Raw genomic sequence first — 25,372 nt, 5'->3', positions numbered from 1 at the left:
AGTATGTACACGTAGTAACAAAAAAGCTGCAGTTGAGTGGTTTTCCATTGAACTGCATGAAAATTACTCTGCTTGCTGCTAAAAACGTTGTTACTGGAGCTCCCGCCTCACCCAAGACACCACAGGAACAGTAGCAGTTGCCGGCACCTTTCTGAACAGGACTGGAATTTTCAAAGCTCCACCTCTGCCCAGCTCCTCCTTCCCAAAGGTCTCCTCAGAGCTACTTTGGTGCCTCCATTTTGGGGGTTAACTTGATCAGAACTACGCGCTAAACGCTGGTAGGGGATGCAAGGTCCGTCTCAAGCAACATCAGCATGATTCTCATTCTCGAGGCCCCTACACCTTGAGGGCCTGACTTGTTTCCAGCCTGCCCCAAAAGGCTTTCGCTCAGAAGTTCAGGCTGTTTCAGTGGGATGCTGCAGAGGCGTGAAAGGCAGGTCATCAGATATGCCAGCAGAGCTGCCAAATACCTGTCGCAGTGCTCTTACCAGCTGCCTTCTCCGCTTGCTACTCAGACGTGTTTCCCAACAGAAATGGGAACTCTGGAAAAAAAAATTTATACTTCAAACTACTCAGAAGGGCGAGTGTCAGTGAGGGTGGCAGCAATGGAAACTGCCCACGAGCCTCATAACGCCTCTGAAGTTTTAGAGGACTGAAGTATGCTATGAGAGAAACACAGATCAAGGAACAAACCAGCAGTTTACAGTAAAAAACATTTTTCCATGTGCTCTGCCTTCTATGCTGAACTCACTTTGATATATGCACAGCCCCTGCTGACTTTTTCCCCCTCCATCTTCTACCGACCCAGCTCGCTCCACCTCCTTGGCACCTGGCTGGCTGCATGTAGGAAGCTGCAGAACTAAGCAGAATTGAGCAACTAGGGTAAGAAAAAAAGGGAGTCATTCCTTAAGTATGTCAGCATGCTTCAAAAGACTGAAATACCACTGTACAGGGCTTGACAGCAGAACACCCATGCTTAGACCGAGTAGTCCAAGGAGATAAAAAGGACATGATCAAAGGTTGAGGGAGGGTTTCCTTAGCTATAACACCACCACAGCGGTAAGTGTGGTCACTCAAATGCAAAAGCGTGCTCACTCAAATGCAAATGCATCTTTTTAGGTACCAGTTACTTTGAAAGTTAGCTGGGCACACAAAGTCCCCTCCTCTGCATCTGTAGAGCTTTGAAAATTCCAGCCGAAGGGAGTTCCAGATTCAACATTATCCCTTAGAGTTCTCCTACGGTTACACAGAAAATTAATATTCCAGCCAGATGTTAAAAACGCAAAGCATGTAATCTTCCCAATGCTGCCTACAGAAAGACATTTGAAAGTTTAGTCGCTACCTTGTTCTTTTTTTAAATTAAAAGATAACAGCCTTGTCTCATTCCACCTTCTCTGCCATTCTTCCCAGCACCTTAAAAACACTTCAGCCTACCAATTAAAAAAAAAATCTACAACACACTGACTATTTTTAGGAGCATAATGAGTTAAACTGTACAATCAGAAATATCTTTAAGTCAACAATGAAGATCTGATCCTTCGAGGGCAGCACTGCTACAGAAGAGTTACAATAAAGGAACCTGAAGGTCAAATTGTTAATGAGGCAGAGAGGAGGGACATTTGAGATACAGCTCTCTGCCAACCTCGGCCCACATTTTTAAGAGCCACGGCAAACTTTCAGAACTGGAAATTCTTCTTCTAGTTCCACACATGACGTTTGCAGTGATCAACAGCCTAGAAAGAAAGAAATCGCATATGTTAGTGGAAAAAAGCCTGTTTGCAAACAAGTGTGCATCTACGCATACAATTCAACGCCTTATTCCAAGCCAAGATCTTGGGAGCAAACCTGTTTTTCTTCAAGTAAGTGATGCCAGGGAGGACTAGAAGAAATAATAGCCCAGTCCCCACCCAGAAACTTCAGGAAAGAAGACTGATGACCCTTAGCCATTAAGGCCTTGGCAAAAAAAGCATCAGCCCACAGCAATACTGGAAACCAATTTTTAGATCAGAGGTCATGAAATGGTCTGTTGGCTGCGGGAACACAGACTAAACGTAACGTTAGCACTGTACCTTACTATAGATTCTGAAATGCTAGCAGAGGGGTGGGGGATAGGAAACAGCCTGCTTTAAGAGAGCTAAGGGCTATGAAAGACCCTCTAATCAAACTCAACCACCTCTAGTTAGTACCCTTTTGCTTCCTGAAACCGGAATTCATCCATTTGCAAGTGTGGTATAGAAACCAGAAAAGTATTTTATAAGGAGCTATCAAAGACCACTAGGAAACTTGAGGCAGAATCCTGCTTTACGTACATTGCACTGAGCAGCAGTCTCCATGTTCTTACACCAGTAACCTGGACCCCAGACACAAGCATCGTCCCCCAGGAGAGGCTGTTTAGCTGATTCACAGACTCCAAGTTTCTGCGAAAAGAACAGCAGCAGAGTCAGCGTCCTTCTATTTGCACCAAGAGATCTCAACTCCAGCCTTATGTCTGAGCTTCCACCTGACCGAGTGTGGAAGCAACACTGAGGTAGCTTCAGGAGCTCCCGCGGTACCATGCTCAACTGACAACTGCAGTCACACTTGCAGCTGAACAAGCAGACACGAAGCAGTAAACTGACACAAGGAAGAATTAAGTTACCACAACTGCTTCTTCATATTAAGTTTTGAGAAACAGAGCTTCTAGAAAGGGGCCCTTTCTCAAGAAATGTCATTTAACTTCCTCTCATCGCATTCAGGGCACACTACACCTCGTTACTGAACCTCAACAGTGGACAACCACTGGCAGCTCTTTTCTTCTGTCCTTCCTTGCACAAGGCTGGCACAGCCAGACAGCTGTCCATTCAGTAAGCCCGAGGCCTTGCACAATCACGTATTTTCTCCAAGCATTCAGTGTGCTTATTTTTATTCCAAGCAGAGTTTCTGCATGCTGGGCACTGAAAGACGTACAGAAGAGTAGGCAGGACTGTATCGGAGCCCACACTCAATAGAACTAAACTCAATACTCACAGTGCAAACAAAAGTGGGATCCATCATCTCCGCCAAGAGTTGCACAACCACGGGTTCATACTGTTCCACAAACTGAACACACTGTAACAAAACACAGGTTGAGAGATTCTCCGGTTAAAGCCTTAGAAAGAAGGGGAAAATAAGGTCTTCAGCAGGCAGGCCTGTACACATTACTCCAAACACCCCAATAATACACTCCAAACTGATAAACCAGAGGCTTGAGCTGTGCAGATCAAAAAGGACTCGGCATCGCACTAATCACACAACTAGATCACTTTTTTTTGTGAGCTCATACCTGCCTGCAGCTGTCTGCAGACACGTTATGATGAGAAAGGGGTCAAAAAGAAAAAAGAACCACGCAGGACAGGCTTTGGGAAAAGAACCACGCAGGACAGGCTTTGGGAAAAGAACCACGCAGGACAGGCTTTGGGAAAAGAACCACGCAGGACAGGCTTTGGGAAAAGAACCACGCAGGACAGGCTTTGGGAAAAGAACCACGCAGGACAGGCTTTGGGAAAAGAACCACGCAGGACAGGCTTTGGGAAAAGAACCACGCAGGACAGGCTTTGGGAAAAGAACCACGCAGGACAGGCTTTGATTTGCAAAGCTTAGTCTCTGATGGTGTCTCAAGAGGAAAGCACAGTGAACAAGCTGGAAACAAACATCCTGAGCAGGATGGCAGCGATGCAGTCATGACTCTTAAGCACTTTTAGCCCAAGCAGTTACTATTCCCTTCAGAGCAGGCAGCAGGACGAACGCTGCCCACGGGTAGCAGTCAGCCCTCTAGTGGGGAGGCCTCCTCCGAAGCACAGAAAGATGCTGCCGTTCTCAGCAGAGACTAACGGCGCTGATTAATAAGCGAACCACAGCTATTAAACAGCCTAACAGCAGTTAAGAGGAATAGCTGTTTCATAGCTGGTTTAAGCCTGTGTATTGTATGCCTAGTAAACTTACAAGCAGTTGCCGCTTGCTGACACTCAGCAGCCACCTAATAAGATTTCCAGGTAAATCTTGATAGCGGCAGCCTAACAGGTGTTGGTTTTTGCTGTCTCACTGGAATTATGCCTGCCTACTTCCAATTACTTTGTTAATCCCCTGAACAGGATCAGTGTCGAGGGAAAAAAAACCTTCAGCTGTTCCCACCCACTGTTCTCAGAGGATTTCCAGGCAAACCCTTGCTGACTGCAAATTAGTACAACCACCCAGCCAGTCCATTCAGGCCCTTAAGTCTCCATCTATTCAAAGGACTGCCAAGCCCTAAGGATGGGGAGTGTGACAACCTAATCCCCCTGCACCCCAAACTCCTTCCACCCTCCAGCAGACGGAGAGATTCCTTCAACTGACCTGCGTTACGCTGACTCCTCTTACAAAAAACACCGTGAGACGCTGCTCACTAGTTTTTCCGAATACTCTGCAAGACGTGTGATCCTTCTGTTCATCTCTACCTGCCTGGCTCCGACTGGAAGGCACGCTGTCGCACAGCAAGGCCTGCGTGGTCATTTGTCTGCCTCAGATCAAACCTGCTGCCTCTTTTTTTGCTCTACTGCACATGAGAAGCTGTTACGCTTTGGTGCTAACTAGTAAAGGGAAAAACCTAGGAAGGATCAGGTTGCTGAACACAAGCCAGTCCCAGCTGCACCTGTGGACAGTTTGTCTCTAGCCAGAGACCAAGGCAGTTGGCCAAACACAGAGACCTCTGTTATGAGTACCTGGACATTTATAGCAGAAGTGGAGGCACTTGAGAGATGGACCTAAAATTAGCATGTAGACAGAATATCAGGTGAAACACTCAGAAAATGAGGTAAGCGTAATTGTCGCTGTAGGACCTATGTAAACCCAACAAATCAACAAGGACAGTTCCCAACCATCAACAAGATTGTTGCTTTTTAGCCTGCCTGCTGCACAAGCACTTTACCTGATCACTGACAGACTCTGGCAAGAAGTGACAAACTTTTTCCAGTAAAGCCTCAATTTCAGCTGTTGTGGCATTCTTCTCTAGTTCTTTGTCTGCATAAGCTACCACCATCTTGCAGATATCGCAGAAGCCACCTGCAGGTTTCACTAAAACTGAGAAGGAAAAAAACCCAAACAAAACAAACATCAGTGCTTAGGTAGTTCCCGCAAATAGAAGAAAGGAGGCAGCATCAGCAAAGTACTAAAGCGTGTGTCCTTAAAAGAGATATAATCATATGTGAACTAGTTCATTTTGCAACACCACCAACTCCTAATTACCAACCTGGCTGCTGTGGAGGCTTGTTGGCTGCACAGCATTTCAGCATAACACACACAGCTTCAGGATTCGTTGCCTCCAAGAGCATGTCAATCAAAGCCTGGCCGTAGACATCTATGAAGTCTTTACATTGGTCTTTGACGCTTGTTGGGAACAGGTAGCAGATGACCTCCATTTCATGTACAATCTCCTCCTGAAGCACAACAAAGGATGTGTTGGCAAACGAGGAACAGAAATCTGAACTCAATTTGTAAGTATGTGTTTTCTTACTCTGTCCCACAAGATGGAAATCTTGCTCTCATGAAACCAGGCAATAAACTTAACTTTCCTTCCCCCTCCAATACAGCCCCATTTTAGCCAAAACCTAGGAAGAGGTACCATTTCCACCACTTACACACCTCTGTCTTGTTGCTCTCCAAGAGGCCAGTCACTTCTTTCACCATGGTCTCACATATTTCACACAAGGAAAAAGTTTTCTCTTGAACTGAGGCTTTCTGAGTACGCAGAAGAAACATACAGAACAATAAATCAGCACTTGACCACATTTGACAGGGACAATTCGTAAAAGATCAGTCTAACAGCACGCACATTCAGCTGCGGCACACTAATTCATTTACCTAGCTGGCCAGTTTGAGCTGAATTCAAAAGGTCACACAGAAGCCAAAACCAACCTCAAAGGTCTTGGTAAAAAGCCTTTCTGAATAAACAGCCATTTTGTATGACTAATTAAGACTACAATCCCCAGGTCGTATAAGGAGGGGAGTTGAATTTAATAGACACGGAGAAATAAGCAGCCCCACAGTGACTGGAGTCAAGGGAAAGATGAAGTGTTTTTTAAAATACATTAATCGAGGACAAATTTACTAGAATTGAGCACCCTCCTGTTTGCAAAAGATACCTAGAAATTGAGGGACTTGAGGGAAATTGTTTGGAGCCTGTTAATCAAAAGTTAACTGTCCTCAAAAGAGACTTTCCTTTCCAAAAAATCCTCAGTCCATGTCTCACCCAAAGGCCACGGGAAGCTAAGGTGCTTCTCCAAACTCAGAGCTTCAGCATTCTGACTCAGATCACTCATCTGCACATGGGGATCGAAGCGTAACTCCAACGCAGAGCAAAACTCAAATTCAGCAATTCGCCCTCTAACATTTGAGGTGTCATTTAGAGTGGCTGCTACATTCTGCTGCTGGGGAACGAGAGTATTACCTTACAGCTTCGGTTCAGCGTAGGCTCTGCTACTCTAACACATCAGTCAGATCTCCTACTTCACTGATCAGCATCAGAAACAAGAAGAGGCCAAGAATTTACGTGCAGGGAGACTTGGATTATTCTATGCATAAAAGCTCATGTTTTTCTGTTTCACCTACTTCATTACACTAAAGCAAAAAGGAAGGCAAAGCTATTGAGTACAAAAAGTCCATCTTACCTCCACAGTTTCCATTTTCACTTCATGAACCACTTGAGCTGGCACCAGAGTCTGAAGGGGAACAGATTTCACAGAAGGACAGAACCCAACCATGGCACAAATGTCCTTTGGTTGCTGGAAAGAGATGTAGAAGCAATTTTTTAAAGTCTAGAAGACTCTGCCCTTTCTATGGAGCCTGTGAGCAGGCACAGAGAACAAAGTTTTAAAAGGCTCCAACACACGTAGAAGTTTCATGACTACTTCTACTTCAAGTATTGCCAAAGCATTTGATATGGTTATAGGCAGGACAACTACCAGATGAAATTTAGCAGTACCTTTGAGAGAAAGAGGTTAGGCCACATCCATTTGAAAACCCCATTTACCATGAGCTAATACACTATGCAAGCCCTTCAAAGGAGTTGACTTAAGAGCTACCAACACCAGAACAGGCCACCAGCATCACATTAGACCTGTATCCATGAATCTGCTCCCCTGAAAGCTTTAAGTAATCACAGAAGAGGCTAATCATCCTGACTTCAGAGTTCACCCAAAAGCTGAAAGAAATGCCTAGAAGGACTCCTTTTCTCATCCACAAACTACCTTCTTTAAAGCATCCAGTAACATCACATTTTGCAAATAGAAACACATTCCTGCATTATTGAACACATCCTGTAAGAAACAAAAGTTAACCACGTTAAAACCTAAGCCTAACCCTTTTTACAAGTATCTGCAGCAACTGTATTTCAAGTGTTCTTTTTGCATTAAGAGGGGAAAACAAACAGAAAAAAAGCCTTTAAAAACGCTGTGTCTCTCAAAGGTTTTAGAAACATACATTACTAAAAGCAAAAATAAATGCCAGACATGAGGCAAACTGCTCTAAGGAGGCCACATTGTGCCCACACAAAGTGAGAAAGGCTGTACAGGGTAATACACAAAACTTGAATTTTCCCACCTAAAGTCCAGTTAAGCTAAAAGAAGTTACCTTTGGTCCTATGGGTAATTAGAAGATTGTACCCCACCCTGTCGCCAGGGCATCAAGCTTCTTACAGCAGAGTTAATACATCATACCAAAACTTCATGCACAGGCAAAAGCAGTATCTCAGAGATAACAGTGCTGCTTCAAGACTACTCCAGGCAGTACCTTTAAGTCAAGCCCTTTGGTCCATGCATTGTAAGAAGCATTTTCAGGTATTAATGTTACAGCAACACCCACATACACACAATATGTTCTCTCACCAAGAGATGACAGACACAAGGTCTCCCAGGACTGGTTAAATTAAAAGCTCTAGGAAGCAGGAGCCTAAAGGCCTCCTGCATCTTCTTTTCAATTCATATACTCCAAACATCTATACCATTGTCCTGGATTTAAAGGTTATCCAAGGAAAGACCCAGGGACAGCTTCACTCATGCCCTTTTGAGCCCAGACTTTAAACCAGAAGCTGACAGGAGCCACAGGCATGCTTTTTTCACATCTATCCTTCTTGTACAAAAGTGAGCGTATTTTCTGCTCTACTGGCCAAAGCATAATCAAGCTGAAATCTTAGTAGCACAAACTGGTATCTGGAAGCGGGACTGATCCACTGGAGGAAGTCTATAGTCTTTCTCTGTTTTAATCGCATAAATATCCCTTGTATCTGTCAAGACTGAGTACAATCACACCATGTACACAGCTAATAGAGCAAGAAGTGAACTAGAAGCCCTTTAAGAGCAAGAAGTGAACTACAAGCAGGCTATCACCACAGGCAAGTTGCTCACCTACCTGATCCTTCTGTTGACAGGGGAGATTGGAGACAGAGGAAGAAAGGAGAAATTAAAGATAACAGTTAAGAGAAAAAAAAAAAAAATTGTCAAGCACTTGGAACTGCATATACTCTTTCCATGAAGATGATGGAATATGACACAGTCCCCACCCCAAAGATCCTTAGCATCGCTACAGCAACTCACATTTAATTGCACAGTGCTAACCAGCATTATTCATTTGAAGTTATTAAAGCATCCTGGGCAAGACTACCTCCAAAGAGTTTGAACAACACTCAGCCGGATGCAAGGTGTGGTCATATTCCAATTTCAGGTATTAACAACACACTGCATTGCAACGATTAAAATGAGAAACTAACTGTTGTTGGAACAAAGACTTGCTTCCCCCCGTCAAATGCTTAAGAAGCAGTATGAACTTCTAAGTAGCCTTTAGTAACTGGAAACAGAAAAAGGCCACTGCGTTGCCAAATTCAGGTTCCAGTCAGCCACATACTCTATTCATAAATCCACGTGTGATTTGTTATGTTACTTGTGGCATCTAGGCACTGGATTCTCTAAGGAAAGGATTACCCATTTTTTTTGAAAAGGCTTTGAGATCTCTGGATAAAGACATGCTATGGAGGTGGGTCAGAAGTAAAATATATTGTACATTGCTGCAGAAGACCAGAGCTGGGGCAGTACTACTCACTTTCCAATGGCTCTTATCAAGAGCCCAGAGAGCAGGAGCAGCAAGATAGCAATTCTAGAAGAAGGACATTTAGTCTTGCTTCAAGTAGACACATTATCTCTAACACTTGAACCAATTTTGCAATACCATGAGAGAGACCAACTCTAATATGCTTAAGACAGTATTTGGTGGGGAGGGGGGAAGTGGTCTAAGTACAAAACTGAGATAAAAGAGTATAAAGCAACCTATGTAATGCATCTTCTGTGTTTCAAAGGATTAGAGTGCCTTTTGCACCGCTGAAGTGGTTGTGAAAGAAAAGGAAAGTGCTAAAGAAAGCATCCTGGGACTGAAGTTACTATCCAATTAAATGCCAAGTTCAAAGCGTTAACACCAAGACTTACAGAGCAAGGGCTCTCCCCAGATTTCTACTGCAGTAAATGTTTCCGAATAAGTTAGCTACACAAAGCAGAAAACCGAACCAAGGGAAAATACTATATTCTACTGATCTTACCATGTGCATCATCATTTGGATAGCCAAGTCAGAATATTCAGAGATGTAGTTCTTGCACTGCAGGAAGTGGGAAAAGACAGTCTTGTAAATATCAAGCCACTTAAGCTGTATTAGAAAATTTGAGATTAACTCTACATCTCAAGGTATTAATTTACCTACTCAGTAACTATTCTGTTGTCTTTCAGAGCTTGTCCCAAATATAAGACAGCATTTCAGATTACTCAATCATTGCGCACATAGCTGTTTATCTGATGAGTCCTTTTCTCTGCCTCTCAGGGCAAAAGCACTCCCCCTCATTGCTATGATCACATTAGCCTGCCAGATCATTTTTATGAAAAAGGCCTTTAAGGGCTAGAAGCAATCTTGGGTCTTTTTTTTGTCCTCCCCAGTCCGATATACCCCACCCCACCCAACCTTCTTGACCAGGAAGTTTATTATTTCAGTGTTGTTATTGTTACACTGTGTAACACATCCTACATGTGATACACTCTCTTTTGTTCTGTTGAATTGAGACTACCTTGAGAGGATTAAGGCACTGAACAAACCCCATTTTATGTTTGCATACAGGAATAGATTTTTAAACAAAAAAGATAGCTGACCATATCAGATATTCCAGGTCCCAAACGGTCACATTCCTCCTTGGCATGAGCAACTAAAGACTTTACAAAAGATGAGTTTGTCCTCACAGCTTCCTGAACATCAGTAACCAGCTGAATGCAATCTTGGCATACACCCCCACTTCCCTGGACAAAGAGTGAAAGGAAACTTAAGTTGACATATCTTCACATAACACATTTTAGAAGCTTCCGTTACTACCAGGTTTTAAAAGCTATTTTGAACTATATACAAACCTTAATAAATACTCTACAGAATACTTAAAAGCCTGAGCTAATATGAATAGACAAACCACTGCTGGTATGTGCACCAGCCACTAGATGGAGATTAGGTACCTACTTGGCTCTGAAACCCGAGATAACTGTTAAGATACCCAATCTTCCAGATCTCTTGGTTTTGTCACAGACCACAGTGGGAAGGTTTCTAAATCTGGTGTAGATCTTACCTGCTCCACCCACAGCAGCTTGCTCTCCACCCACTCAACTGTTTAGCTTTCATACCTAGGTTTGCTATCAAGACTCAGCCTCTATTCACAAGTTCATTGTCCCACCTACTCCCTTTTGTCAACTATTTTCTGACCCAGTCTGTCACCTCTGGATTCAGAGACCCCTGAAAGGCACAGCTAGCAGATTACTCAGAATGTGGGAGAATTCTTCTTCCTTTGAACGCTGGTGCCAAACTTGCTCTCAGAAGACATTGCTTCCAGTAAGACCTGCTTGACTACTACAGTCCTGGATGGGAACAGCCCAGCACAAGACTTGTCTTTATAGATTGTGGTTGTTAATCCGAGATTACAAATGTGGTCCACAGGGGCTGCAGCTATCATCTTACTTGGCTTTAAACCCATGGGTTAAGGAAAAAGGTAGTTGTCCGTATGCAGTAGCACAAAATTCAGTAGGAGGTAGTCAAGCAGGTGAAGCACATCAGCTTAATCTGTGCCCAGTACAACAATCCCTTACCAAGAATCATCAATAAATTCTTAGGCAAAGGAGCGCTGAATCTCTGGAGCAAAACCCATGCATTTCTCTCACACGCTGGAAAAGCATTGCACCCTTACCTTAGGCTTCTGCTTTGCTTTGTCCTGAGGGTAAAGGAGAAGAGGCACGTTAGCCATGAACGGGGAGGCCAGTTCAGAGAAATCCAGCTCTGGTATCTTATTGGACTGGAGTTGTTTCTGAAGTTTAATTGCTGCAAGGTGCTTCTGAAGGGACTGGCACAGTGAGAGGGCACTACATACAACTTCAGGTTTATCCTAGGGGAGATAAGATACATACATAAAGCTCTAGACTGATGGCACAGTTCAGAGTCACTCAGCTGAAACATGATAGGAAGGGAAAATGTTTCACAGCAAGGAAGCAGTCTTCAAATTTACACCATTAATTGCAACACCAGTAATCCATACAGGATCGAAGGATCATATGCACAATCTTATGTAGAAGAGAAATTCAGGCATCAACAGGAGCAGAACTTCTAATTCCAACAGTTGCAAACCGTTATCTACTTACTAGCTCTTCTTTGATCATATCCATGATAACTGGTAGGTAGGAATCCACAATTTCTTTGCACTCAGAGACCAGGCTTTGATCAGGAATAAACTCGCACGTCTTTTCCAAGTAAGAGCGGATCTCATCCTATAAAAGATGAGGTAGGCTATAGACTATTAATCTATATATAGAGATATATATCTCTCAAACACTCCTTCCATTCCCAAAAGGCACAACACAAAGCCTGAAAAAAAAAGCCCCTTGAACTCAGGTAGGTCCAGGCAGTTGGCAAGCAAAACTAGAATGAGGTTTTACACTATAGGTCTATTTTCCCCAGTCCTGGACTTTCGATGAGACCCTGCCAAAGTGAAAACATGAAATACTGCTTGGGTGGCCTGCACAACACAGTCTTGCCAGCCTAGAACGTTTCCATTTAAGTGAAATTATGGACTAGTAGGACTGCAATTTGTTTATACAAATTACTCCCAGGTTCACAAAAGAAAAGGGGACAAAGTGCCCAAAACCAAAATAAAGTCCACTTGGTGTAATCATCCGATACTACAGGAGACTGCAGTATCCTACCTTTTAAGATTGATGGTCCACTGGCACAAGAACAATTTTATCAAGCATTTACAGCCAATCAGGGATGCATTAGAGCATGAGAGGCTCTAGAATTTGCTCATCTCTAAACCAGAAGAGGCTGTTTAAAAGCCTTTTCCCATGTCCTCTGGCCCCTTTCAACATTTGCTGCTTAGGTTGGGAAAACATCATGCAGCCTACTCTTCCACGCCCTCACCTTGCATCTTGTTAAGACAATGAAATCAAATAGTGCTTTGGGGCAAGGAGAAGGGGAGCTCTGCTTACCTCGGTGCCATTATCCTTCAAAACCTTGCCCACCACTGTCACAAGTTCCTTACACAAGTCACAAGGGATACTGTTCTGGAGAGAGAAGTAGAGAGTTACTCTGAGACACAATTAAGTACCTGTAAATGCAGTGTGCAAATAACAACACGAAGAACGAACATCACATTTGGAATTGAAGTTAAGAAAGAAATACTGGCTGAAGCTGGGGTGGGAATAGGTGTTTGTAAACAGGGTGAGGCTATTCCAAGCATGTCCTGCTCCAGTTTCTTAAGTAAAATCAACATGGTATGAAAAACCAGGCATGCTACCACTTGCTCATTTCACCTAGTCCCACCTCCCTTAAAGTATAAAGTATATTGCCCCAAGAAGCCTTCTCCTGAACCTCTTCTACCTTACTCTTCAAAGAGTTCACACTTATTAAGAACTTTCCAGGCAGCTTCATTCATTTTAGTTGTGCTCTGTCATTCTGACATTCCTCTCGTCCCCTACTTTTCCACAAACTGAAACATATCTCAGGACAGATATAGCCAAGGTAGACTGAATGCGTCTAAGTAAAATGCCTTTTTCCCCCAGGAAATTGTGAAACAATACCACAAACTATAGCTACATCTAGTAAAGCAACAGTCACATTCAGAAGAAATGCAACTTGAAAAGCCACACTAAATGTAACATTTGTACCATTATTTACTGTCATAGCTTTCATAATTTAGCATATGCTGCATCTTTTGTGGAACATTAACTTATGAGAAAGACGTAAAGAAGCATACAGCGCTTTTTTTTGTAAAAAGCCTATTAGTTTGGCATTGCTCAAGTTAGGAATAAGAAAAGGCTCTATGAATTAGAAGTCATTTTAATAAAGAGGAACGAGTCTGAAATCCACTAGCTCCGTTCCACACATCGCTCAGCGATTGTGCAACAGGTCACAGGAGAAGTCAGCAGACAAGTTGTGCAAGGCAGAGAAGTGGAAAGCAACCTTTATCTAGCACCCAAATTAAGGCATAGTAACCAAGGCATAGTCAGATGCAGCACTTCAGTCAGGGACTTGAAAAACCTTCAGCAGTACATGGAAACCAGCTACCTCAACTACAGGTGGGAAGACGTCTCACTAGTTGATACTTACTACAGTAGGCTTGTTCCAGACATTCTGCTGGCAGTGTTTCACTGCTCCGCACTGCGATGCTGTCCGAACATTCTGACACCATACCTCTGGACCCTTCACGCAGTCCTTCTGCCACAAAACAGGGCTTGCCACAGCTGCCGAAAAAGAAAAAAAAAGAATCGTTCTTTTACAGTTGCACACTTGAATCATTTCCACTCCAAAGCAAGCAGGTTAATGCTGTTCAGCGTAACCACAACCTCTCCAGTACGCCACTTAGGTTTACTAACATTTTTAAGCATGTTTCAACCCTGCAATTTCTGACATGAAACACGAGTCCCAAATACAGATTACACAGCCAAAGAACTCAGAAAAACATAACACTGAACTTCCCTACTGAAGTGCCCGAGTCTCAGCATATCAGCAGTCAATTCCCCCATCATCCACCTTTTGCAAAAAAACCAAACGAAACCACCCACCCACACAAACAAAAAAAACCACCCCACTCTGCTTAGCACACGAGAACTACCAGTTGACTTGAAACAGAGAACTGCTCATTGCAGAAATCTACACTTCAGACAGCTGATTCCCCAAGCTACAACCCCCCTGTTCTCCCGTCCTACTGTCCTTGCAGTCACTTCAACTCTGAAGCAGCAGTCGCATCTAGCTTGTAATTGCTGCCTGCATTCCTTCTCCCAGCTGAATCACCCTTTTATCATGCAGCAACTGAGAGCGCTATGAAACCAACTGGACTAGAAGGCACAACAACGCACACATTACACGGAGGACTTCAGAGCCAGGTGCAGACCAAAACACTGATCGTAAACAGTACGTTTCAAGAAAGTCCAAGCAAAAGAGGGATGGAAAACAATGCGAGACATGTTCTATCATATAGTTTTTAAACCCATTAAATCTATTTAGACCTTGTTTCCTCTTGGTCAGTTCTTCAACTGCATACACAACTATTTGTGTGGGTGTAAAAAAAACAATAACAAGTCCTTCTCTGGACATTACCTCCCACCCCACATGGAACTTGCAACCTATAAAGTTTTGAAGTAAAATACAGAATACCATTTCTGGACAGTCTTCCTAAAGAAATGTAAAAGATCTGCACTAATAGTAAGTAATAGGACAAGTTAATCAACTGCGCCTTTTAGCTGACTTTCCAAGCCTCTTTTCTTTTATTGTGCTGTCTGAACTGCACACCAAGCTTCTCCCAGTTTTCTAAAACGATACTGTCTGTTGGTAGGCTCAGTTTCGTCAGCAATCTCCTACATTGCACTAACCTATGAAGAAACAACTCCTAAAACCCTACAGCAGCCAGGCTCCAAGGAAATCTGCCGTGGTCTAAGCCTACAATAGAATCATAGAATCACTTAGGTTGGAAAAGACCTTTAAGATCATCCAGTCCAACCATTAACCTAACATTACCAAGTCCACCACTAAACCAATTAAGGGGAGAGTAGCAATTTTGTGTTTCCTGGCTTGGTGGCTGGATTATTTTTAATGAAAGTAAAAACTAGGAATCACTAAGGTTGGAAAGGACCTCTAAGATCATCAGTCCAACCATCAACCCAACACCACCATGCCCACTAAACCATGCCCCCAAGTGCCACATCTGCCCGTTTTTTGAACACTTCCAGGGATGGGGACTCCACCACCTCTCTGGGCAGCCTGTTCCAATGCTTGACTACCCTTTCCATGAAGAAATCTTTCCTAATACCCAATCTAAACCTCCCCTGCCTACAAGGCACTGCTGTTGAAGTTTGAGGAAAAAAACCCACCCATTCAAACCTATTAGCTGTATAGGTGTTGTTTAGGAGCCATTATCTTCACATCTATGCTGTTTACACATCACAAAATGCTGTAAAATTACATTGTCAACCAAGAAGCAGGAATTAAGCTGTTTGATTCCTACAAAGCTTCTAGTAAGGTTATGACAGATGAACAATCACTTTTCCATTTCTCACGTCTTGGTTCTAAGCAGTTAGAGGATCAACCTAACAGCTGAATTACCAGTGCATCTGCTAGGTAATAGCCACTACGCATCAAACAGAGCCAGATAAACACTGCTTTATAGGTGGCATTCTGCAGCCTTCTCACTGTTGATTTATAAAGCCTGTTTACACTGGATTTCACAGAGGAATGACCCATTTATTTTAAGAAACATGTGCTCTGCATACTTAATCTTCTACACAAGAGCATAAAGTTTGCCACCCTCTCTCCCAGCAAAAAGCCTAGATTGTGTATTATTCTTTGGCAAGACAGCACACTAGGATATAACACCGTAGGAATAAGACTTCAAACCTTCTAATAATATATGGTTAGCAAAATATTTGCAGACAGCCTATTCTAAATTACAGCATTATTGATCTGGAAGCACTAGGAATGGTTAAGTTTCAAAGTCAGACTGGTCAGCCAAATAGCTGCCAGCTCTGGCAGGATGACAATAACCAAGTAGACACTTGGCTGAAGGACAGTTATTCTTCCCTTTCAAGTATTGGTACTGAACAATGGTAGGAAGGCTCTGCAAGGCAGAATCAGTGTCTGGCTGAAGTCAAGCAAGACCTTGATTTCAAACAGTGGAATTAAGGGCTTCCAACTATTTACAAGTATAGCTTTTAACCCATGCCTTTAGTTCTGTAAATCAAAAGAAAATTACTCCCTCTCCCCTATTTGAAACATACCATACAACTACAAAACTAAACTAAACAATAAAAAAACCTAAACAATATAAACAATATAAAAAACCTAAACAACATAAAAACTAAACAATAAAACTACAACAATAGTTATCCCAAGCAGTTTTTCAAACTCTTGATCTAAGAAGCCGTTTGAAACCCAAACTGAGGAATTCATGCCATAACTTGCACTGGTTTTATCTAGCTCAATGTACTTTCAGTTTTTGTTTGGCTTTTTGCTTTAAGATCCTGTCACTGTATGACTTTTCAGATCCATACCCAGTTTTGGCAGAACATCTAACAGCTAGTCTTGCTCTTTCTTCCTCGTAGCCTCTGACCTGGTCATTGTAAGTGCAGGACAGAAGAAATACTATGCTTCAGATTTATGCTTACTTATCAGCTTTTTTTGGCTGTATGACTTTAACAAATTCCCTGCTGCATCAACCAGATGCTCACACACAAGTCGGTCACTAATGCTCTGACCTGCCAGGACACAGCAAGGTGTATCGGCAGGGCAGCAGGGTTTTGTCAGGTTACGACACTGAGGCAGAAGAAAACTGAAGAGCAAGGCAGTAGTCTGAGACCTTTTGAAGTGAGCGGAGTGCAGGTTGCAGATAATTCTGTTCAGAAGGAATAAAAAAAGTCTTAAAGTTAGACTGATTTTTGACAGTACGTTAACTACTTGATGCCTCTGATTGCACTGCTTCCCTGCATCACGTCTCTCACCAGTTTGGAAGGAAAAAGAGTAGTTTCTCAGGAGAGGCATACACAGCCATATTTTGTTCAAATTCTGCTCAAAGCAATGCTACTGGGCACAGAGTCACTTTGAATTTGAGAATAGGGACATTAACATTACCTGTAATCCTCTACAGGAGACCAAAGCCACGAAGTCTCAGGAGAGCTCAAGACCAGAAGGGACAGTGAAGAATGAGAAGCATCAAACTGTTCATAAGCCAGTCAACACTGAAAAGTAGTTTTAGGATGCAAGTAATCACCCCAAACACCTTCCCACTGGTATTATTTATCCTCACTCCTGCACTACAACAGAGCAAGATGAAATGCCATTATACCTCCATAAGTTTTCCATCAAAAAAGCTAATACATTCAGGAAACCTGAATCAGCTATGCCATGAGGATGGACACTTATCTACAGAAAATGGAGTAACAGCAGCGTCCTTTCAGTTACGAAGGACACTGGGGAAGTTCTTTCCTTCTGAGACAACAACTCTACATTTGATGCTTTCAGTACAGATCTTTCCAGTCAAACGGTGACTGGGCAAATTTGTCTGTTAGGGCCACACATCACTGGGCACATTTTAGAAAGCAGCTACAGAACAAAGACGACGCTCACTAAGCACTGTTTCTTCCCTCTTCCACAGTGACTTTAAATACATTTAAGCTTGTATTAGTTTATTCTGTATTATGTTGAAATGTTTTTATTACATAACTCAATGTCTAATATGAAAGGATGCACCTTCATTGCAACAGTATTCACCCTCCCTTTCGGAATGTCCTGGGAAAAACTGAAACAAAACTGAAAAACTCTGCACTAATTCAAATCTTGCAGAGTCAGAAAAGAATAGCCTGAAATCCTTTACTGTTCCCACTTTTTCCTTTAGCTGGTTAATTTACTACTACTACTTAATTTTGAGACAGCATTTTTCCTCATATATTAACATGCTATGACAAAACAAATATGCCAGTGAAGTGTGTTAAGACCTTGTGCTGTTTCACAACAGAATGAACAGTTTTGAGTCTTAGCAGTTATCCTGCCTGCTCCCTCAAAAAAGCCTCTGCTGCAAGAAGAGTGACACCTTAATGTGGTATTTCACATCCCCAGCACAGCAGCAAGCCAAGACAAAACAAAGCACTGTCAGTTACCTCAACACAACTCTTAATGCTCACTGGATAAACCCAATGGGATTACCTTCTTAGTTATCTCTGGCATCCTTTTATTTTATGTATTGTTCTTCATCTAAGGTCATCCATTTGTAAACAGATTTCTCCTTTCTCTGTAGATCAGCTCTCGACAGTCATGTATCATGCCCACCCAAACCTGCCCCCCTTCCCCAAAGTTCTTGCAAGCCGCTATTTTTAGAGCGCCGAACAAGTTTATCTGTGAAAGCCAGGGTGTTTCTTTACTCGCCCTCTTCACTGGCTCCGCCCTTCTTGAACAGCCTCAGAGACGTGGTTTCTTCAGTTTTAGAAGGAACGGCCTTTGCTCCACCCGGCTTTTCCTAAATTAAGCAGTGAAAGAAAATGGAGGAGGAAGGAAAAGGGGGGTAGAAACACAATCCATGTATAAAGGGTATGTCTTTCAGATGTGAAAGACACCAGCTTTTGGGCTTCTAGCCAAGCTGACAGCCCACAGGCACCCTAGGATCCTTGCATACACTTGCAGCTTCTCAAAATAAACAAACAAAACAAAAAAAAGAGTGATTCATACCAACTCTAACCTCTCTGATGCTCACATCTGACAGACAAGAGAAGCTGTCTCTCAGAACAAGTGCTGCCCCAGAAACACAGCCCAACATAACCAAAATACTCCACAAGTTGAAGGGTAACAGCAGAAAAGGAAGGAGAAACCTTTTCTCTGAGGCCCAGGTCAGCAATCTAACAGAACATCAGTAACGCAGTCATGACAAGTGACAGCTACTGCATATCACATGGAGCCCTGCCAAGGAATTCACACAACACCCATTTTAAAGGCTGCAAGATAAAGGGAAACCTGCAACTCGCTCCCCCAGTGGTACTATCCTACTTACTTCAGCAACTGTGCGTTACTCCCAGACACTTCTTCAATGCAGCAAATGCCAACTATGATCTCCCTCCTCGACACTAGGCCTCTGGAATGGAAACACTAACATATGATCAACATACATTTCATCAACTAACATACGTTTCCTAACGGAAAGTAGAGGTGACAGCCCTCTCTGACAATGTCACTTTTTCTACTTGGAAAGCTTACAGAGCCGTGCATGTGACAGCACAGTTCAGTTCTTCACTCCTCTTCAGGAAACAGGAACCTAAAAGGAAGCTTATAATGGCTGGATTACCATTCTGCAAGGACAGCTACTAGAAAATTGTTAGGTAATTATGTTTCCTGAGAATAGCCTTCCCTTCCCTCAAGCATTTGTATTCTTCTTCTTCCAGGGAGAGCCAGCCTGAATTTCTTCCTGAGATTCTCAGAAAAACATCCTGAGCAATCCCCTCAAAAGCTGTACTGAATCTACTAATGAGACTTTGGTGATTGCACTTAAAAGTTAACACCTTATACAACCTTCTATGAAGAGGGATTCTATATGGTCCAGACCAGATTCCCTAAAGAGCCAAAGGATAAACCAAAAAACAAAGAAAATCGCCTTGAAGACTCAAGCCTCCTCCAAATCAAACTGCTAGGAAAACCTTGGTGTGAGCAGCATTTTTACAGACAAATTAACCTGCAGTTGGCAAGAAAAGGAAAGAGCTGAGCTGCTGTTCACTTTAATGTGGAAGATTACTTGGGGTGCTGTCAACTCTTACACCTTTGTGACAATCTAATTTGTGCTGAGTATATTAACATATTCATCAGGAGGGATGCTCTTTCCCAGGCTGTCCCACTTGGCAACATTAAAGAAAGAACATTCCTAATCTCCCAGAAATGGCCCATAGACCAAGTGATTGCATTAGTCTGCCATACTGACTTTTCCCCATTTCTTTTGAGAACTGCAAAAGCAAAGAGTGTTTAAGTTAAAGAAGTCAAGAGGGATCAACTTCTTTTCATCGGACCTTACAAAGTGTCAACAAGTTGAGGAGTGACCTCAACTTGAAGTTATCTGAAGGGCTCAATACTCCACAGCCTCTCTGGTCAGTTAGTGAGTTTAAGTAAAATTTCCAAAGTTGTAACTGCATCACACGCTAGTAACTCGTGCCAAAGGTCTACTACGCCTCTGGATTAACGAGGCAGTAAAACAATCACAGTATTTGAGAGACTACAGGCAAGCTGCGGAAGAAATTGATGAAACCTGGCTAGCTGTTGCCAGTATTCCAGAGGTTGGTTAAAAAAAAAAAAAATCAGAGTCTTCCTGTCCAATATCTACTGATCAAATATCAAGCTTGAAACATTTGTAACTAGCACAATTCACCAGAGATGAGTTTTGAGTTAACACCGTGATTGGGCTCTTCTTCAAAGTGAGGAAAGCATTCTCAATTTGGTACGCTACCTCTGCTGTAAAGCACTGTCCTTACCTCAGATGCTCCCTTGCTTCCCTCACCAGAAGACAAGTGCGGTAAGAGAAGCAGTTCGTGTACATACAAGCAATCACAATGAAGTTAAAGATAGCAGAGAACAGGATGAGCCAAGACAGTAAAATCAGCTCAACTGTCCCAGTAAATTGTCCCAGTTACTGTAACAGTTGCAAGAGAATAATTTCCACATTGACCAGAGGTTGCTACCAGGTTGCCAAGCGAGCCCCAACATCTGCCTGAGATTCTTCTATGACAGAATCTAGAAGAGATATTTGGATGTTCAAGGGCATCTGGCAGTTATCAGGAGTAAGCAGTCCCATACAGTATGTCAAGATACTTCCAAGAAGTTATAAGAAGCATTTTTCCCTGCAGCAGATCCCTGTAGAAACATGCCTAAATGTTTTGAACATACTTGTCCATCTCCATTCCATCTGGTTTTGTTCTGGGTTTGTTTTTTCTTTTTTTTTTTTTAGGGGAGAGGAGCAGATTTCATGCAAGTCTCTGCAGAAATTCTGTACTGCACATCCTCCTTTCACCAAGCAAATACATTCACACCACAAAGAATGGAAAAGTCTGCTAGTCATGCAGAGGGTCATGTCTGTAAGAGAAGACAAAATGCCTGGCCAAAGGTTACACTGCAGCCCCAGCAAAACACAGGTGAAGTCCAGAGGCATCTAAAAACTTCAGAAAACAGATGGGCAGTTCAAGACACCGCCATGAAGAAACAGAAGAAAAGTCTCGGGAGCAGTGCTCTTCTTCATGCTCCTGCCAGTGCTTTAATGCAGAATGAATGCCAAACGTGGAAGACAACTCAACAGGAAGCTCCCTTAGGGAAAGGGAGGACATCAGACCCCCCCGCAGCTGAGCAGAGAAAGTATGCCAGAGGGATGAAAAGGGACATTTTAAAGAGCAGCTTCAGGGAGGACAGCAGTTAGCGACGGGAGAGCCTGGAAAAGGCAAACTGTGGTGCACAAGGTGAAAGAATAACCTACCCAGGAGTACAGTGATGAAGAGTTGATAGCAGGAAAGAAGAACATGTTAATCCCTAATCTGTGCATACTAATAGCTTGCATCCCAATATGAACATTGTCAAAGCATTTTAAATGGTTATGTCTGGAAAAAACAAGCCTTGAAATCTCACTGCAAGATTGATTTACTCAGCATCTCCAAGAAAATCTCTCTATATGCAGACTTGTACAGAAGTAGAGAACAAATTTTAAAAACTAGTCAGGGTAAACAGTGTAAACGTGAGACTCCTCACTCCAAGAGGAAGAAAAATACTGGTATCGGAAATTAAACATTGCTCCGTGACCAAATACACAGACAAACACTGCCTCAGAATATACGCACACACTTCAAAGACCACAGAAGTACCCCTTTTAACTTGCAATAGGAACTCTGATATCTTAATAGCAGCAAATTAATTGCATACAAAAGCTGCTATGTAAAGAAAAAAAAAAAAGTTAAACAGAAAATGCACTTAAAGAAAAAACAAAAGTAACCAGCCATGCTTCCCCCACAGGCACAGTAAAAATCTGCCAGCATGTTACACCATAAAATCCTCCCTGGAACAGCACAGTCCAACCTTCGAATCCCAAATTACATCACCATCACCTGACAGAGACACATTCAGTTTTGCTGACAAGTTCCCATTCTCCTGTTCCACCCTCTACATCATCTCGGTTTTCAGTGTTTCCCAGAACTGTTTCTTTGTGGTATGCTGAATAGCACAAACTGAGATTGTAAAAAGACCGCACAAGACTTCAGAAGCTCTGCAGATGCGATCGTGCGTTCCACCAAGCGCGATCGTGACCAGGCAGAACAGCTTGCGCAGCTCCTCCAGACACAACCAAGAGCAACTCTTTCTATTTATACCTCTTCTGCAAGCAAGGAGGAGATTGTGCAAGGGCAGGTTTACATAAGCCACGTGACTGATGCACTACCGAAGCACCGCTTCGTTATTGTGACAGTCGTAAGGTGCCTCATACCCACAGCCCTCCCTGTTATTCCTCTAAAGAAAAGAGGGATATCTATTTTTAGAAAGAAGACACCTTCCACCAAGTGCTTAATTTAAATCTACAGAAGTGGGCTGCACCAGCCTAGCTTTGTTAGAAACCACATTCCCAACTAGAGCAAGCCTGCAAACTACAGATCATAGTCCAAATTCAATTTCTGCTTTTTCCACATCCTCCAGAAAATTCAAGTCATACTAACTCAGCCTTCAATTTTCCTGTACCCAGACGTTCTGACCAGTGTTTGCTAGAGGAATTATACATCAGTTTGAAACCTTGGAAGGAAGAACGATTAAGTCTACTATTTTAGAGGGGGGTGAAATAATCACATCCTCAAACTTTTTACTTTCCAATCCCAGCTTAACTTTTATTTTACCAAGGGGGGGGGGGGGGGGGGGGGAAATTCAGCCCAAGAAAAACTGACTTCCATTTTAACTGCGCACCCAGCCTTCCTCCCTTCCTGGTCTCAAAGACAAGCAATAATCAAAGCACGTATCAGTAGTCCGGAGATCCTGAGTCTTGTACACCCTGCTTTAATTCCTTCGTGTCTCCCTTAAAGGGAAGATGCACAGAAGCAGTGTAAGTAGGTCAACCAAAAACCCTCATGGCCTACCAGCCATGCTGTAAGCCAGCCAAGTAACTCCATTAGGATACGCCAAGGGTGGCTAGATTTTGATACAGCTAATTAGTTAGCTTAGCAGACGAAAACGGCGTTTCGGGTTGTCACAGCAAAATCTTCAGAAAAACCTGCACGATACTATCACAGGTTAGTCAATTAGTATTCATAACAGAACCTTGGTGAAAAAAGACAGGTGTTTATTTGTGTTAAAACAGTGGCTTCTTATAGAAAAACAAGCCTAACAAGTCTTCTGCTATGCTCAGTTGCATACGCATGCCTTTAACAGGTAGACCAAGCTAACTCTCATTGCTGAACTGGTTTCTCATTGCAATTTCCCTAAAGACACTAATAGGAAACCTGGTAGATACTTCAAGGCAAATAGTTTTCACTTTTAAAGCACAAGAAACTACAACGATTTTAGTGATTTGGAAGCAGTCCCAATAGAAACGATAATCGATGGCAGTTAATTCACTGCAGAGCAGACGCAAAGTCATATTATTAAAGCGGATAAGTATGCAGAGTGAAAGCTGGCATTTGCTTTCTTGTTTCCAGCCTGAAAAGTCTGGGAGTCTCCATTAAATTGTCCACATATTAAAACTCCACTTAAGTACAAGACCACTGTACAATCATGCAAGATCTCCGAGGCATAATTTACTGCAGCCTGCCAGCTGGTTATTCCTACGGCTTTTTAAACAGCTAGTCAGATTCGGGGTTTTTTTTAGTTGACTTGTGAAATGTTCCAGGTTAAACTCATAAGCAAATAAGCTCTAGGTTTAAAATTGTCTTATTTAAAGAAAAATCCTCTGAAAAATCGTGTGCCTCACTGCATTAGACCTTCAATTTTGGTGGTTTTAGCCATTCCATACCACAACCTGAAAACGTATTACCCCTCCAGTCATTCTATGAATCATTTCTGTAGCTCTGCCTGGCTTCTGCGAAGTACAAAATACAAGCATTGCCTTTTCTAACCTCTAGCCCTCACGCTAAAGGCAGAATATCAGTTATTCCCCACCACCGCTTTCACCTCGGCAACAACAGGTAACAAGGCAGCAAGCAACAACATTAGTGGAATTTTCCATGTGGAGGAGGAGACCCTAATGAAATGAGGCTGCTAAAAGCACACAACAGAAAAGGCGGCAGCCTCTTGCCATCCGAAAGAGGATTAACACCCACCTATCCCTGAAATGCCAAAGATAAACAGAGCTGCTGGGAGAAAAACAGTCTCTACCAATTGCTCTTATTTGCCTCCATGAGGCGAGATAGGTGCCCGATTCGCGTCAGATATGGATACCAACTGAGCCCATCAGGGAGGCATTTTCCCACCAGCAGTGGGGAAGGCTGGTTTCTCAGGGGGACTTCCCCCTTCTCCCTGCGTTTACCTGATCGCTACTCCTGACTGATTCCCCCCCCCCCCCCAAATATAGCTTTTCCACGCAAGACGCCCCTGAAATCCCCGCTCTCCCCCCGCCCCACCCCAGGCCCTGCTGCCCCGGCGGGACCGTTAGGCCCCACAGCGGGCAGGCCGCTCCCCGCGCCCGCCACCCTCCCCTTATCGCTGCCTCCTCTCCCTTCGCTTTCGGCAGCCGGGCCCGGCAGCTCCTGCTGGGAAAAGAGAAACAGCTTTAGGCCCGGCCTACCCCCCCGCCCCCAGCGCCGGCCGCCCTCAGCCCCGCTCCCACCCGGGAGCCGCCGCCCACAGACCCCCGGGGCTAAGCGTGATGGGGAAGGGGAGCAGGAGGCGGAGGCCAAGCCGCTTACCGGCGGCCAGAAGCCCGAGGAGGCAGAGGACCCTCGCCGTCATCCTCCCCGCGCACCGTCTGCAATGCGGCGGCGGCGCCGCCCCCCCGCCCCTATATAAAGGCTGCGCCGCCGCCACTGCGCATGCGCGCCGCCGCACGCCCCTCGCCCCCCCCCCACCCCCCGCGCATGCGCCGTGGCTCTTCGGGCGGGCGCGAAATGGCGGCCGCGGTGTCAGAGCCGAGCCGGCCGTGGTTCCCCGGGATCTTCTGGGTAGGGGCTGCGAACCCACCCCTCCCCGCCGCTCGAAACAACGCTGTCTGGCCGGAGGAAGGGCCCGCAGCCCGCCACAGGCAGTGCCCCCGAGGCGGTGGGAGCACCACAGGCAGGAAGGCCCCCATAGCTGTGCCCCCCCTCCCCCCCCCCCTCCCCGCTTTTGGTTGGTGGCATCTCATGAGGTGCG

At 43.8% G+C, this 25,372-nt stretch overlaps 1 protein-coding gene across 2 annotated transcripts; it reads right to left on the bottom strand.

Annotated features, from left to right (window-relative positions):
* Positions 1–1,080: 1,080 nt before the first annotated feature.
* On the bottom strand, positions 1,081–24,994 carry PSAP (prosaposin). Of its 2 annotated transcripts, XM_075717973.1 has the most exons (15): positions 24,931–24,994; positions 13,658–13,791; positions 12,538–12,612; positions 11,695–11,820; positions 11,247–11,441; positions 10,174–10,317; positions 9,575–9,631; positions 8,398–8,406; positions 6,660–6,773; positions 5,635–5,730; positions 5,243–5,429; positions 4,922–5,073; positions 3,007–3,087; positions 2,310–2,417; positions 1,081–1,733 (listed from the first exon to the last, which is right to left on the bottom strand). In XM_075717973.1, the coding sequence occupies exons 1-15, from the start codon at positions 24,971–24,973 to the stop codon at positions 1,698–1,700; spliced, it is 1,557 nt and encodes a 518-aa protein (XP_075574088.1). In that variant the 5' UTR covers positions 24,974–24,994; the 3' UTR covers positions 1,081–1,697. The 2 variants fall into 2 exon arrangements, with proteins under 2 accessions (XP_075574088.1, XP_075574087.1); XM_075717972.1 differs by lacking the exon at positions 8,398–8,406.
* Between the last annotated feature and the right edge of the window lie 378 nt (positions 24,995–25,372).

Source organism: Pelecanus crispus, chromosome 10, assembly GCF_030463565.1.
Source record: "Pelecanus crispus isolate bPelCri1 chromosome 10, bPelCri1.pri, whole genome shotgun sequence".
NCBI classification, from domain to species: domain Eukaryota; kingdom Metazoa; phylum Chordata; class Aves; order Pelecaniformes; family Pelecanidae; genus Pelecanus; species Pelecanus crispus.
This window is presented reverse-complemented; position numbering and strand designations above follow the sequence as displayed.